At 35.3% G+C, this 16,160-nt stretch overlaps 1 protein-coding gene across 1 annotated transcript in view; it reads left to right on the plus strand.

The window, feature by feature from the left end:
• Positions 1 to 12,125, plus strand: part of TMEM67 (transmembrane protein 67) — a 51,761-nt gene extending 39,636 nt beyond the window's left edge. Inside the window, exons 23-28 of the mRNA XM_032421716.1 lie at positions 14 to 130; positions 2,991 to 3,107; positions 3,214 to 3,318; positions 4,061 to 4,163; positions 9,543 to 9,685; positions 10,883 to 12,125. Of these exons, the coding sequence (XP_032277607.1) occupies positions 14 to 130; positions 2,991 to 3,107; positions 3,214 to 3,318; positions 4,061 to 4,163; positions 9,543 to 9,685; positions 10,883 to 10,963 (666 nt within the window). The 3' untranslated portion in view covers positions 10,964 to 12,125. The remainder of the gene's footprint in view (positions 1 to 13; positions 131 to 2,990; positions 3,108 to 3,213; positions 3,319 to 4,060; positions 4,164 to 9,542; positions 9,686 to 10,882) is intronic.
• The last annotated feature ends 4,035 nt before the right edge of the window (positions 12,126 to 16,160 follow it).

Genomic DNA, 16,160 nt, shown 5'->3' on the forward strand with positions numbered 1-16,160 from the left:
TCTCTTTTTATAGATATCAGTGTTTCTCTTATCCCACAAATGCTTTGGATATTACATTCATGGTAGATCAGTGCATGGGCATGCAGATACAAATATGGAAGAAATGAATATGAACCTTAAAAGAGAAGCGGTATGAATGTATTTAACATCTTTTAGTTCTTAATTGAGAGATGGGTTCTCTTTTCTTAATTTAAGATTTGTAAGAATATTTTTAAAAATTCCTCATTGATTACTTTTGAAAGTTGCTAGAGTACCAACTTATTACCCTGAACGTTGACAAAGGGAAAGAATCAAATTTCATCCTACAGTTCCTATATGAACTGTATTTCAGAGTAACCAAATAATTCATGAGGGGAAGTTCTTTCTTACAAAAGAAAATAAAAGGAATTCTAACTTAGTAAATCACCATTTTGTAGTGACTAATGGATTAGTGCATATAGGTACAATCATCAGTGGATGCTAAAACAATTAAGTGAAGGTTGACAGGGAGCTTTATAATGAGTTACCAGGTTGACATAATCTGAACACACTGGCTCAGTCTTACTACAAGTAAAAATTAGGAAAACCAACATTAATCACTTCCAGTTATGATGCAGTAGGAAGTACATAACATCACTTGTGAAATAGTCTTGCCTGAGAAAATGGAACCTAAATATAATCAAACCTCTAGATCTAACCACCAATTTATAGGAAGTAGAGGAGATAGAGGGATCAATGACATACTGCCATAGGAAGCAGTTAGCCATATCCAGAATGCAGGATGTCTCACAGGACAGATGACCCAGTGTCTCCAGCCAATCAAAGGCATGTAAAGAAGAGGAGGGGTGGGTGGTGGTGGTGGTGGTGTAGGAAGAACTGTTAGATAGTAAGAGAGATTTAGAAACAAAACAATCAAGTACAATGTGTAGACTTTGGATCCTGATTCAAGCCAAAAATTTAAAAACAAAAATCCTTGGGAATAATCTGGGAGATTTAATTTAAGAACTAAATATTAAATTATATTAAGGGATGATTAATTTTGTTAGGTGTGAAAATGGCATGGTGGGCTTTTCTGTTTTTTAAGACCTTATTAGTTAGAGATACATACAGAAGTATTTACAGATTTGGGATTGGGTGATGGATGGTTTACTGTTCTCTGTACTATGTACATTAGAAAACTTCCATAATAAAATTTAAAAAGAAAAATAAATACTTGAGAGGAAAAATCAAGAGGATTTATTGACTTAAAGGACTACACCTGTGACTTGTAAGAATTTAATATATGATAATGGCATCTCAGAGAAAAACGATTTATTTAATACATGAACTGGTTGGTTAACTATTAGAAATTATACCCAGTTTGAAAAGTTAAATGGGAATATTTGAGACTGGGAGATGACTTTTTAAGCATAAAGAATAGAAAGCATCATAAAGGGAATATTAATTGATTTTACTTTATTAATGGAGAACATTTACGTAGCCAACAATCATATAAATAAAAGACCACGAATTTGACTAAAATTCCCATAACAAATATGACAAAGATACTGATATAACAGTATTGAAAGCCATACAAATCATTAAGCAGACACCTAAAACCTCAATGGAAAAAAGATAAAGTAATTATTAAGTACATAAATAAGAAACAGAGGAGACTAATGAAGCTCTAAAAAATGTATAGCTCATAATAAATAACATGTAAAAAATAATATTTTTGCACTCTTCAAATTAGCCAAGTTTTTTTTAAAAAAGCTAATACTTAATAGTACCAAGGACATGGTGAAATGGGCACCCATAAAACTACTGGTCTCAGGATAAATTTTTACAAATCTTCTGGAAAGCATTTGGAAATATATATACCAAGAGCTTTTTAAGAGTTCACTAATTCTGTGAATTGAACTCAAGGAAATAATTAGCAATGTGAATAGCTAATTAGATTCGGGATCTTCATAACAGGGGTTATTTATAAGGGCAAAAAGAGAATATTAAAGCAGTTGGTTTTCATACACAGTGAAATTCTTAGGTAGACATAAAAATCATGTTTTATAGAATAGTTAATGACATAGAGAATTGCTAGGATATAATGTTGGGGAAAAAGAAATCAGTGTGATCCCAGTTTTATGCCGTCTGTATCTATATGCCTGGACAAAGGATTGGAAAGAAAATACCTTAAAATCATAGGTGATTTTTTTTTTCTTTTCTTTCTTTTTTGTACCTCTCCATATTTTATAAATTCTCTGCAATAGCATGTGCTTTTTTAATCAGGAAAAAAGAAAGCTTTTATTATTTTTTTAATAGAGAAATTCACTACATGTAGACTTCCTTTCAGTCTGTAGAAAACCAAGTGTTATATTATGTTTGCAGGTTAAATTTAGACAAAGAGATTATTAAGCTCTGGAGTAGGCAAATAAAGCAAGAGAAGGGAGGCGGGAGGACTTGAGCTGACCTTGAAGCATGGATGGGAAGTAGCTAGGGGGTGGGGTAAGGCAAAATTTTACGTGTTTATGGTTGTCAGGATTCAGGTTGTATCAGGGAGACCTGAAATGGAGATCTGGTCCATGACATTAACTGTTTGGTCATGTATCACATTACCTTTTTTATATTTAACTAAGGAAATGTTCTAAAAGTTTTTAGAAAACAAAAAAGACTATAATTATAAAAGTAGTTAATCTAAGACTAGACTTTCTGGCATGCATTAAAGAGTAATAAAATTAATCATAAAGAAAGCTACGAATATCAATATACAATGAGTTTAGTATGGATTTTTTTAAAGTCGGGTAAAGGAGATAACATAGAGACCTGAACAGCATATGAGTACGTAGAAATTAGTAAAACCCAGAGGGGAGTGGGAACCTTGGATAATGTCAAAATCTCTGTCTCAAATATAGTTTCACTAAAATTTCAGTTGGCTTCCGAATCTTGTGATACCAACTAAAAGAAAAATGTTATATTTTCTTTTTGAAATAGGCAAAATTTCCATGATGTTTATTTAAATTTTCTTAACTTTTCAGGAAAATTTGTGTAGCCAGAGAGGTTTGGTACCCAACACAGATGGTCAGACTTTTCAGATTGCAATTTCTAGCCAGATGAGACAACACTATGACAGAATTCATGACACACTAACAAGGGTTTGTATAAAGTACAATGCAGGTATATTTTGCCAATATTTCATGTTATTTAAAAACCAAGAACGTAAGACATGTTGCATTTATTGTTATCTCTTTTTTACATTAGAAAAATGGCCCTGCCAGACTATTGAGTTCATCAGCAAGTACTTTTGAGCAGAGTATAAAAGCATATCATACTATGAATAAATTTCTTGGCTCTTTCATCGATCATGTATGTATGTCGGCATTTATGTTTCAACTAGAAGCAAAATACAATTTTTAAAAAGTTAACCAGTAATGTCAATTATTTCTTTAGTTAACTAAGTAGTGGACTTAGAGCCCTTCTTTTTTTTGCCTATCAAAATTAATACTGTGGCTTAAGGATAGAGTCAATTTATATAAAAATAAAGTGACATTTTATGTATCTATTAGCATATACATTTTATGTATCTATTAGCATAATGATAATTCCCCTAAAGTATGTGTACTGGAATTTTGTTAGCTAATTACTAAAATATTACTATATTTATTATAGAAATATGCTGTGCTATGGTTGTATTCCTGAAAAGCTTGTTATAAATTAATTTTAAGTATATCTAGCCCTAGACATTTAAAACTTAAAACATTTCTTGGGACGCCTGGGTGGCTCAGTCGGCTCAGTTCATGGTACCGGGTTCCTGGGATCGAGTTCTGCATTGGGCTCCTTGCCAGAGAGTCTACTTCTCCCTCTGCCTGCCAGTCCCCCTGCTTGTGCGTGCTTTCTCTCTCTCGCTCTCTCTCATAAAAAAAAATTTTAACAATTCTAAAGAAAATTTTGTTATAAAGCCCCTTGCAAGTAAAATCAGTCTTTTTTAAAGAACAGATTTTCTTCATGTGTTATTCATTTTTCATTTTCTCTCTTTCTGATTTTACATTAATTGGGAAACATTTATTTTACTGCTATTTTTGAAATGACTCTTATCTTTTTATATTAGGTTCATAAGGAAATGGACTACTTTATAAAAGATAAATTGCTTCTTGAAAGAATTCTTGGAATGGAATTCATGGAACCAATGGAAAAAAGCATCTTTTACAATGGTATCCTTCAAATGCCTTTGCTGCACTTGATTACTGTTTTCAAAGTTTGAAAAAAAAGTACTTATGGTTATTTTCTTTTAATTACATAATTTTATGTAAAAACAAAGGAAACATAATGAACTTAGTTAACTTCATGATATTATAGTTTTCTGTGTTTCATTTTATTATGTCATATAGCAGGAAACAAAAATATAAAAGGTAATTATTCTGCAAGAAAGTAAAAAAACTGAATTTCAAAATCAGTGGTAGACATGGAAAAGATAGTAAAACACATAAAATTCAGATATTTTTAATTTGAATGTAATTGACAGATGATGTTACATTAGTTTCAGGTATACAACATAGTGATTCAATAACTCTATTTGTTATGCTCTGCTCACCCCAAGTATAGCTATGATCATCAAATGCTTTTACAATACCACTGACTACATTCCCTATGCTGTACCTTTTATTCCCATGACTTACTCATTCCATAACTGGAAGCCTGTATCTCACACTCCCCTTTACCCATTTGTCCTCCCCCGCCACCCCTCCCCTCTGCCAACCATCAGTTTTCTGTATTTATAGGTTTGATTCTGCTTTTTGTTTGTCTATTTATTCATTTGTTTTTTTATTACACATGTAAGTGAAATCATACGGTATTTGTCTTTTTCTGTCTGACTTATTTCACTTAGCATAATGCCCTCAAGATCCATCCATGTTATTGCAGATGGCAAGATCTCACCCTTTTTATGGCTGAGTAATATTCCATCGTGTGTGTGTGTGTGTGTGTGTGTGTGTGTGTGTGTGTGTGTGTGTGAGAGAGAGAGAGAGAGAGAGAGAATATATATATATTGCTCTTCTTTATCCATTCATTTATGAATGGATACTTGGGCTGCTTTGATATCTTGGCTACTGTAAATAATGCTGCAATAAATGCAGGGGAGCATGTATCTTTTTGAATTAGTGTTTCTGTTTTCTTTGGGTAAATGCCCAATGGTGGAATTATTGCATCATATGGTATTTCTATTTTTAATTTTTTGAGGAACCTCCATACTATTTTCCACAGTGGCTGTACCAATTTATATTCCCACCAACAATGCACAAGGGTTCCCTTTTCTCCACATCCTCATAAACACTTGTTATTTCTTGTCTTTTTTATTTTAGGCATTCAGACAGGTGTAAGGTTTTCGTTGTGGTTTTGATTTGCAGTTCCCTGATGATTAGTGATGTTGAGCATCTTTTCATGTGTCTGTTGGCCATCATTATATGTCTTTTTGTGGAAAATGTCTCTCAGGTTCTCTGCCCATTTTTAAATGGGATTGTTTGTTTTTTGGTGTTGAGTTGTGTAAGTTCTTTATGCATTTTGGATATTAACCCCTTTTCAGGTATGTCATTTGCAAATTTCTTCTCCCACTCAGTAGGTTGCCTTTTTGTTTTGTTGATGGTTTCCTTTACTGTGTAAAGCTTTTTATTTTGATATAGTCCCAGTAGTTTATTTTTGTTTATTTATTTTTGTTTTTGTTTCCCTTAACAGACATATCTAGAAAAAATGTTGCTATGGCCGATGTCAAAGAAATTACTGTGTTTGTCTAGGAGTTTTGTGATTTCAGGTCTCACATTTAGGTCTTTGATACATTTTGAGTTTATTTTTGTGTTTGGTGTAAGAAAGTGGTCCAGTTCCATTCTTTGCATGTAGCTGTCCAGTTTTCCCAGCACCATTTATTGAAGAGATTGTCTTTTCCTCATTGTATATTTTTGCCTTCTTTGTCATAGATTCATTGACCATGTAAGTGTACGTTTATTTCTAGATTCTCTATTCTGTTCTGTTGATCTATGTGTCTGTTTTTGTGGCAGTACCATACTGTTTTGGTTATAGCAGTTTTGTAGTATATCTTAAAATCTGGAACTGTGATCCCTCCAGCTTTGTTTTTTCTTTCTCAAGATTGCTTTGGCTATTTGTGGTGCCATACAAATTTTAGTATTATTTGTTCCAGTTCTGTGAAAAATGCTGTTAGTGTTTTGATAGGGATTACATCAAATCTGTAGATTACTTTGGGTAGTATGAACATTTTAATAATATTAATTCTTCCAATCCATGAGCATGAAATATGTTGCCATTTGTGTATGACATCTTCACTTTCTTTCGTCAGTGTTTTATAGTTTTCAGAGTACAGGTCTTTCACTTCCTTGGTTATTTATTCCTAGGTATTTTATTATTTGGGGTATAATTGTAAATGGAATTGTTTTCTTAATTTCTCTTTCTGCTACTTCGTTATTAGTGTATAGAAATGCTACTAATATCTGGGTATTAAGTTTGTATCCTACAACTTTACTGGATGTGTTTATTACGTCTGGTAGTTTTTTGGTGGCATCTTTAGGGTTTTCTACGTATGGTATCATGTCATCTGCAAATAGTGACCATTTAACTTCTTTCTTATCAATTTAGATGCCTTTTATTTCTTTCTCTTGTCTGATTGCTGTGGCTAGGACGTCCAGTACTATGTTAAATAAAAGGGGCGAGAGTGAACATAAAATTCAGATTTTATGCGAATGTGCAGTCATGTGCACTAATAAAACACTTAAGGAAGAATAACATTTGTGATTAATCTTTAACATTTAATTTTTCATTTTATCCAAATTCTTAAAAATCGCAGATATCTATGACAGGAATAGTGCCTAAACCTGGTTTCTTATCATTAAAAAGGTAGTATATATGTTACTTTTAATGTGGCTGATAATCTCTTATATGGATCGGTAAGAATGGAAGTGGTGTAACCTATGTCCTGGCCTACATATCACCTATTCTTGCGTTATTGGGTGTCATGTGTTGTGCAAGTCCTGGGATACACAGCACAGACCAGTGGGCATCTTGAATACATGAGTGGGGTGATGCTGGGGTGGAAGTCTGTGTAGGCACAGGTTAGGTACAGAATAGTGAGTGAAAAATTTAACCATAGAGTCAAGCGAGAAGAGGCAACATGGCGAATTTTGAACTGCATCTTTAAAAAAAGTTGCTATTGACACCAAAAACCGTAAGATACCTCGGAATAAACCTAACCAAAGAGGTAAAGGATCTATATATACTCTAGGAACTACAAAACACTCATGAAAGAAATTGAAGAAGACACAAAACGATGGAAAAATATTCCGTGCTCATGGATCGGAAGAATAAACATTGTTAAAATGTCTATGCTACCCAGAGCAATCTATACCTTCAGTGCCATCCCAATCAAAATTCCAATGACATTTTTCAAAGTGCTGGAACAAACAATCCTAAAATTTGTATGGAATCAGAAAAGACCCTGAATCGCCAAGGAGATGTTGAAAAAGAAAAACAAAGCTGGGGGTATCACGTTGCCCGATTTCAAGCTATATTACAAAGCTGTGATCACCAAGACAGCATGGTACTGGCACAAAAACAGACATACAGACCAATGGAACAGAATAGAGAACCCAGATATGGACCCTCAACGCTATGGTCAAATAATCTTTGACAAAGCAGGAAAAAACATGCAATGGAAAAAAGATAGTCTCTTCAATAAATGGTGCTGGGAAAATTGGACAGCCACATGCAGAAGAACGAAACTCGACCATTCTCTAATACCATTCACAAAGATAAACTCAAAGTGGATGAAAGACCTCAATGTGAGACAGGAATCCATCAAAATCCTAGAGGAGAACATAGGCAGTAACCTCTTTGACATCGGCCACAGCAACTTCTTTCAAGATACATCTCCAAAAGCTAGTGAAACAAAAGCAAAAATGAACTTTTGGGACTTCATCAAGATAAAAAGCTTCTGCACAGCAAAGGAAACAGTCAACAAAACAAAGAGGCAACCCACAGAATGGGAGAAGATATTTGCAAATGACACTACAGATAAAGGGCTGGTATCCAAAATCTATAAAGAACTTCTCAAACTCAACACCCAAAAAACAAATAAGTCAAAAAGTGGGCAGAAGAGATGAAAAGACACTTCTCTGAAGAAGACATACAAATAGCTAACAGACACATGAAAAAATGTTCATCATCATTAGCCATCAGGGAAATCCAAATCAAAACCACACTGAGATACCACCTTACACCAGTTAGAATGGCAAAAATGGACAGGGAAAGAAACACAGATGTTGGAGAGGTTGTGGAGAAAGGGGAACCCTCTTACACTGTTGGTGGGAATGCAGGTTGGTACAGCCACTTTGGAAAACAGTGTGGAGGTTCCTCAAAAATTTAAAAATAGAGCTACCCTATGACCCAGCAATTGCACTACTGGGTATTTACCCCAAAGACACAGATGTAGTGAAAAGAAGGGCATATGCACCCCAATGTTCATAGCAGCAATGTCCGCAATAGCCAAACTGGGGAAAGAGCCAAGATGCCCTTCAACAGATGAATGGATAAAGAAGATGTGGTCCATATATACAATGGAATATTACTCAGCCATCAGAAAAGATGAATACCCAACTTTTACATCAACATGAATGGGACTGGAGGAGATTATGCTAAGTGAAATAAGTCAAGCAGAGAAAGTCAATTATCATATGGTTTCACTTATTTGTGGAACATAAGGAATAACATGGAGGACATTAGGAGAAGGAAGGGAAAAATGGGCAGGGGGAATTGGAGGGAGAGATGAACCATGAGAGACTATGGACCTGAGAAACAAACAGGGTTTTAGAGGGGAGGGGGGAGGGGGGATTGGTTAGCCCGGTGATGCGTATTAAGGAGGGCACGTACTGCATGGAGCACTGGGTGTTATATGAAAACAATGGATCGTGGATCACTACATCAAAAACTAATGATGTATTTTATGGTGACTAACATAACATAATAAAATTAAAAAAAAAAAGTTGCTATTGTCAAGCAGGAGGGTCAAGAGAAGAGAGGCAAAGACATTTGTACAGAACAATATTTTTTCTAGATATGTCTCTTAAGGCAAGGGAAACAAAAACAAAATATGAAACTAAACCTTAGAGGACTATTTAAGAAACAAATTACAGCTCACTATGCACTATTCAGTCCTTGCTGGCTTTGTGTTTCGTTTTGTTTTTTTTAACTTAGAGAATCTAAGATTCTTTGGCCTTTAGTTATATAAACAAATAAGGGATATTCATTACCTTGTCTTTGAAAGGTGTTGACTTTATACTTATACTACTAGCAATTACCAACCCTTGGTACAAATGTTAAAATTACTTTTTATGAGCAGAATTCCTTGACTAACTTTTGAGATTAGCAAATTTTAATCCCCTTTATTTTTTTGAAAGCCATGAAGTATTATAAGTAGTAGTTTCTGTTATGCTATTTTTAAATATCCAAATTTTATCACTGAAATTTATCAGAAGTTCTATTTTAAAGTTTCTAATATATATCTTATAAATTGCTTTTTTTTAAAAAAAAAACAGACGAAGGGTATTCTTTCAGCAGTGTTCTATATTATGGAAATGAAGCCACTCTTCTTATTTTTGATCTGCTGTTCTTCTGTGTTGTGGATTTGGCTTGCCAAAATTTTGTTCTAGCAGCCTTCCTTACATACCTACAACAGGAGGTAAGTTTAAAATTTTTTACTGGATTTCTTATAAAACAAATACTTTGGAAGTAGATATTTTATAGCAGAGAATAACAATGTCTGCTTTCACTAGGAATTTGTTAAGATTTAGAATATGATTATCCCCACAAAAAAAGAAGAAACATTTCAACCAGTTACACTCTCCTTCGGGTCAGTGATATACTGGGGTATTGTGGAGGGCATAAGTTGCTTGAGCAAACGTGAAAGGAATCCAGTAGGAAGATATTTAAATTGCTGATCTCCTAGGTGCCAGAAGTAGCAGTCATTAGAACCTGAAACCAATTTTACCATATATGTTAACTAACTAAAACTTAAATAAAAAGTTGAAATAAAAGTAGCAGTAGAGTTCCCTTCACCCTCTGCACCAGATGTTAATATAACAGAAAGATCTAGCTCAGGACTCAGCCACAGAGAAGCCCCTTTATTGGAACTGTCACACATTTTCTACCTGTGTGGATAAAAAAACAACTGCTGATGGGTATGGAGCCTGAAGTGGAGATTTTAAAAAATGACAAATTTGGGATGCCTGGGTGGCTCAGTTGGTTAAGCAGCTGCCTTCGGCTCAGGTCATGATCCCAGGGTCCTGGGATCGAGTCCCGCATTGGGCTCCCCGCTCAGCAGGGAGCATACTGCTCCCTCTCCCACTCCCCCTGCTTGTGCGCTCTCTCTCTCTCTCTGACAATAAATAAATAAAATCTTTTTTAAAAAATGACAAATTTGTTCTGGAAATGTTGTGATTAATATCACTCAAATATTCCCCCATTATGTCAAGGAAGTATATGAGTTAGTAGTATATAATTTATCAGTCTTTGACAGAGATCTAAAATTACAAACAAATTCTATCCCTAACAGTTCTTTTGATGTTTCCATAGCTTTTAGAGCCAGAAGTAAGTTGCCTTGCAAAATATTTGATAGTGTATTCCTATGTACATGAGAGGATTTATATTGTTAATTCATCAAAATATAGTCTAAATAGGAATATGCACTTCTTTGATATTATGAAAGATGATAAATACTCTTGAAATAATTTTGTGTATCACCGTGGAATACAGATGCCTGACAAATGAAAGCAAATAGTTGAGAGAATTAGCTAGTTTAATTAAGATCTTTTAATTGATGTGCATATTGAATTTTCTTTCTACATTTTTCATTCTGAATTGTTTTAATTTTTTCCAGATTTTTAGATTTATACGTAATACAGTAGGACAGAAGAATTTGGCATCCAAAACATTGGTGGATCAAAGATTTTTGATTTAATTTTTTGAATAGATAACCTAAAGACAATATAGTTGTGGCAAAAACAGTCATAATTATCGGGTTAGTTTGCCATAGTTTTTAAAACTTTTAATACAAATTTTTCTATTTTTATTTGTTTTCTAATCTAAAGAAAGATTTATTTTTATAACTTGTGGATACATAACTTCTTTGTGAATATATAATGTGATATAATGAAAAATGTTGTTTTCCCATTTGTGGTGGTATTTAATTCACCAACTCATAAATTAGATACACTGACAATGGGGCAAAAGAAATCTAAGTGTTGCTGTCAGCAGAACTTTTTAATGAAAAAACAGTCCCCATCATTGGTCTCTGTAGATAATTTATTTTATAAACTGGGATTTGCCTACATTTTCTCACATTGACAAAATTATTTAATTCCAAGTTCAAGCCTAGTTTTCAGTTTAGTATTTTCTAGTTTTTACATATGTTATGGTAAATAAATGTTGGAAAATGTTTTCAAGTACTTAGAAATTTGAAATTGTATACTGCTGACTTGACTTGCCTCATTTTAATTGCTCACCCTGGTTGGCAATGGACTAATTTACTATTAGATTAATAGGCATTTCATGAAATGGTCTATATTCATTCCTTTGTATACCTGTATTGTTAGGTCAGTATGTCCTTCCCATCAAGCTTGTATATATCTTAAATATCACTTACATTAAAAAAAAAAAAGCCATAATGTATGACATTTTCCCCAATACAGTTTTTCATACATTTTAAGTTACTTAACATTTTAAGAGCACTCCCAAAGTTCTGCTCTTTAGTTATGTTTAAAGATCATAAATAATGAACTGTAAATTTATCATGTTATATTGACAAGGTGACTTACTGAAAACAAACTTAGGCCTCGTAAGTAAGTAGGCTTGTATTTTTTTTTTAAATAAGGAGAAAAATATTAAGATCCAAAATGTAAATTCTGAGCCATGTAGTTAATAATTTTCCATGATATGATTTTCATTATATACCATGTACTTGAAAGGCATCTTAAAATATTTTGAGTATAATGATCATTAACCCCAAACCATCATTTCTTACTGCCTTTTCTGTTAACGCTGTGTACATACTTAAAGGTAATGCTATGTAAATATTGTTTATATTTCTGAATTGAAAATATGGAATAAAACATTTGATATCTATCTCTGTTTCCTGTTTGGTTAAGTGTATTTCATGAAATAACATTTAGGAATGAACAACACCATTGCGGCAGGGGTCCTCAGCCTTTGCCAAAGTTGAATCTTTTACATTTCTTTGAATCTTAAGGATGACTGAGGAGAAAGAAGTAGGGCTAAGAAGTCAAGTATTTGAAACTACAGTTTCTGAAGGGTCAAACTACAGGAATGCCTTTATAAAAGCTGCAAAGAGAAAAAATGTAATAGTATGGATTTTTAAAACCACTTGCTCAGAAGCATATGAAAAAAATTCAATTCTCATTCCACACATGAGAAGTTAATATTAGTGTGAATGTTTGAAAATGGCAATTTCAAAAAATAGGATCAGTTGGCTCACCTAATAAATTCACACAGAGAAAAGGCATTTAAAAAAATCATTCTACACTAGTTTTATACAATATTACTTTTTATTTTGGTTAGATACATAAAAATGTGTTCAGGTTTTCATACACTGTTGATTCCTTTGTTCACATTGCTACAACTGTGATCAGGTGCCTAATTTTCTGTTAGATCCATAATATTTCGTCTGTTTCTGTAGCACCAATTTACTGTACTTTGCATCTTATACCCCCAATTTTACTGATTACCTAGAATATGTGATACGTCTCCTCATCATTTCATAATGAAGCAAATTCTAGGTTCACCTACAGGTTCTTTATAAGCTGCTGTGTGTTTAGTGTCCCCCATAGAAATGCACAGGCAACCCCCTCCCAAAAAAAGAAAGAAAGAAACGCATAGACCCCTAACGTAATTCTGCAGATCAGTCTCTGTTATAAGATGTTTATATTTGCTTATTTCTCTGGCACTGCTGTCCTAACACCCCCTTTGGAGAAGGCTGTGCTGGTTATCCAGATTGAGAAGCATTCAGAATGACCACTAACTCAGTGCTTGCTGGCATGAAATATGAAATATGTATCCTTTTCGTTGTCTGCAAATATTGACAAAAGCTGAGGGGAAATAAATGTAAGTCAAGGAGCTGTGTGGCTTAATGGAAAATGCTCCAGATTTAATAACAGGAGCCCTGGATTCAAATTAGAATTTTGCCCCTGTCACTTACTAGCTTTGGGACCTTAAAACAAGTCATTTGACATCTTTGAGCTTTAGTCTGATTCTCTACAATGGAAATAATACCCTTTGTTTACTGCTTGTTGTAAGGGTTAATTCATGAAGATAAACTTACAGCAGTGAGTAAACTATGGACACTAGAATTTTTATAATTTTTAGTTTAAAACACCTGCCTCCAAATATATTTTTTATCTTGATAATAAATTAATTCCATAATATTAAAATCCAGATTACTGATCTCAGTAACTGACCAAAAAAAATTCTGAGCCTTACTTCTACTTCAGCCACCCAGCCTCACCAGGAAGAGGCCCTCCCTGGTAGATGTCACAGCCGTCAGTGAAAGGAGGCAAGGGGCTGTCATCACACCATGTTGTAGACACGGTTCGTGGGACAGATTAGAAAAAAGGGAGAGAGTGGAACACTGTCTTTGGAAGGGAGGGTTTCATTTACTCATGCATGTAGTCATTCAAGCAATATTTCTACCTCTTCCCACTCCACAGCCTCTCAGAAGGGTCTTAGAATTGGTAGAGGAAGCAGACGTATTAACCAATAATTCCAGCGATCTGAAAGTGCTACAGCCACCAAGGTGTGATGGGAAAGCTCTTAACTGTGCATCTGTGGTCATTAGGACTTCCACCTGAGAAAAGTGGTATTTGATCTAAACATGACAAGGCCAGGGTGCCTGGGTGGCTCAGTCATTAAGCATCTGCCTTCAGCTCAGTTCATGATCCCAGGGTCCTGGGATCGAGCCCCGCATCGGGCTCCTTGCTCCGTGAGAAGCCTGCTTCTCCCTCTCCCACTCCCCCTGCTTGTGTTCCATCTCTTGCTGTCTCTCTGTCAAATAAATAAAGAAAATCTTAAAAAAAATAAACAAGACGAGGGCAATCAAAGCAAGAAACGGTCTGTACTCTGAGACGAAGCACAACAGTTGGGCACTACAGGTAGTTTGAATATGGAATACATGTATTCTTTATATTTTTAAAATTTCTGTAATACTTTAACATCTTAAAATTATTTTTTTTTCTGGCTAGAGAGACAAACATTTTTGCTGGGATTGGAATTTCAGCAAAAGGTGTAGCCAGGAGCATGCTTCTGACATGCAGACTAACCCATCCAGATCCATACCTCTGTCTGGCCAGTACACCCCAGGAAGCAATGTCCCTCTGCCTTAATCATCCCAGCACCAGGTACCAGGCAACTAAGGACCACCGCTTAGAGCCCATTGTAGTTAGAGGCCCCTGTAATTATTCAAGCTAGCCAATCCTGTTTACCCTGGCCTGTCTTGCCTTTCCTGCAGAATGCAGAAACTGGTAAAGGCTGTGACCTAAGCTCTCCCCTTGCTCCTGTTCTGCCTCCTGACCAACACCAGTGCTTCCCCGTGCGGCTCCATGTGATGTGGGGATGCGCAGCTGCGGCATGCCTCTTGTTTCTAGGGCCTGTGAGTATAATAAACTTCGTTTTCCTGCGCCTCTCCTGTGTCTCTTTGGGTGGCCCCACCTGACTGCATCACATAAAAGAACACAGAACAGTACATTTGGGGGTTTTGGTGGGAGAGGAGGTTGGAAAGGAAAATAAGAGCTGCATCATTAAAGATTTTTACATCAAGCCACAGTGTATAAAGAGTTTAACCAAGTGAAGTCTACCAGCTGACTAGCACCCCAAAGAGGGAGTGAATGGACAGAGGGGGCAAGAAGGGATCTTCCACAGTCAGACCACCCTGGAATAATTGGTGGTTCATGGGCTAGGAGACTGGTGCTTCAGCTCTCTGTTGCCTGGCTGCATATCATGGTTCATTAAAAAAAAAAATGCATTGCCTGTAAGACAGGCAGCAAAGGGTAGTGGTTGACAATACAGAATCTAGAGCCAGACTCACCATATTCAACTCCTGGCTCTTGCTAGTTGAGTGATACGGAGCAAGTTACCTCTGTGACGAAACTGCCCCCTCTGTAACCTGCCGCTTAGAGGTCTGGGGAAGACTGACTGAGTTAATGAGCATACAGCGCTTTGAGGAATGCCTGGCACATAACTAGTACTAAGCAAGTGTTACTGTAGCAGAAGTAGCAGTAGTAAGTCTTATTAATATTTAATTCTGATAGAAAGACCCAGATTAGTCTCTCTGGGGCTGGCCGTAAGACAATGTCACATTGCTGGGAGTGCTAGAAGTAACAGTGGACAAACTGCCCAACACAAAGCAGTCTGTGGGCTTAAAAAAATAACTTTGCATCTATTATTATTATTATTACAGAAAAGGCCGTGGCTGTGGATCTGCCCAGGATAAACAAATGACCACTGGAATGAAGTCTAGAAACAGATCCACAGATCTGCAGTCACTTGATCTGTGATACGTAGTACAGTGAGGATAGTGTGGTTTTTCAATGGTCAACTGAATATCACAACAGAAAAAAATAGAATCCTTATCCCTATGTCGCACACACCCAAAAATAAATTTCAGGTCGATGGTAGATATAAAGGTGAAAGGTAAAACGCTAAAGCCTCTAGAAGATAACACAGGAAAATGTGTTTATGACTTTGGTGTAGGCCAAGATTTCTTAAGACCCAAAAAAACACTAACCTTAAAGGAAAACATCGGTAAGTTGCACTTTACAATCTACATTAATTTTACACTTATGTCTATTTCCATTAAATGGAAATGTAAACTTGAGATTTACATGAACTCCGTTCATCAAAAGATACCGTTGTAGGAATGAAAAGGCAAACCTCAGTAGGAAAAAAAAAAATTTAGAAACGTGTTATCTAACAAAGCCCTTCCATCCAGAATAAAGAACTCATCAAATCAATAATAAAAAGTCAGACAAACCCAATAGTAAAATGGGCAAAAGACTGCAGTATGCATCTCTCAAGAGAGGATTTCCAAAGGATCATTAAGCACATATAGCAAGTGTTCAGCTGGGTGTCTGGTTATCCCAGTTGGATAG

Source organism: Phoca vitulina, unplaced genomic scaffold (genome assembly GCF_004348235.1).
Source record: "Phoca vitulina isolate PV1807 unplaced genomic scaffold, GSC_HSeal_1.0 scaffold25, whole genome shotgun sequence".
Lineage (NCBI taxonomy): Eukaryota > Metazoa > Chordata > Mammalia > Carnivora > Phocidae > Phoca > Phoca vitulina.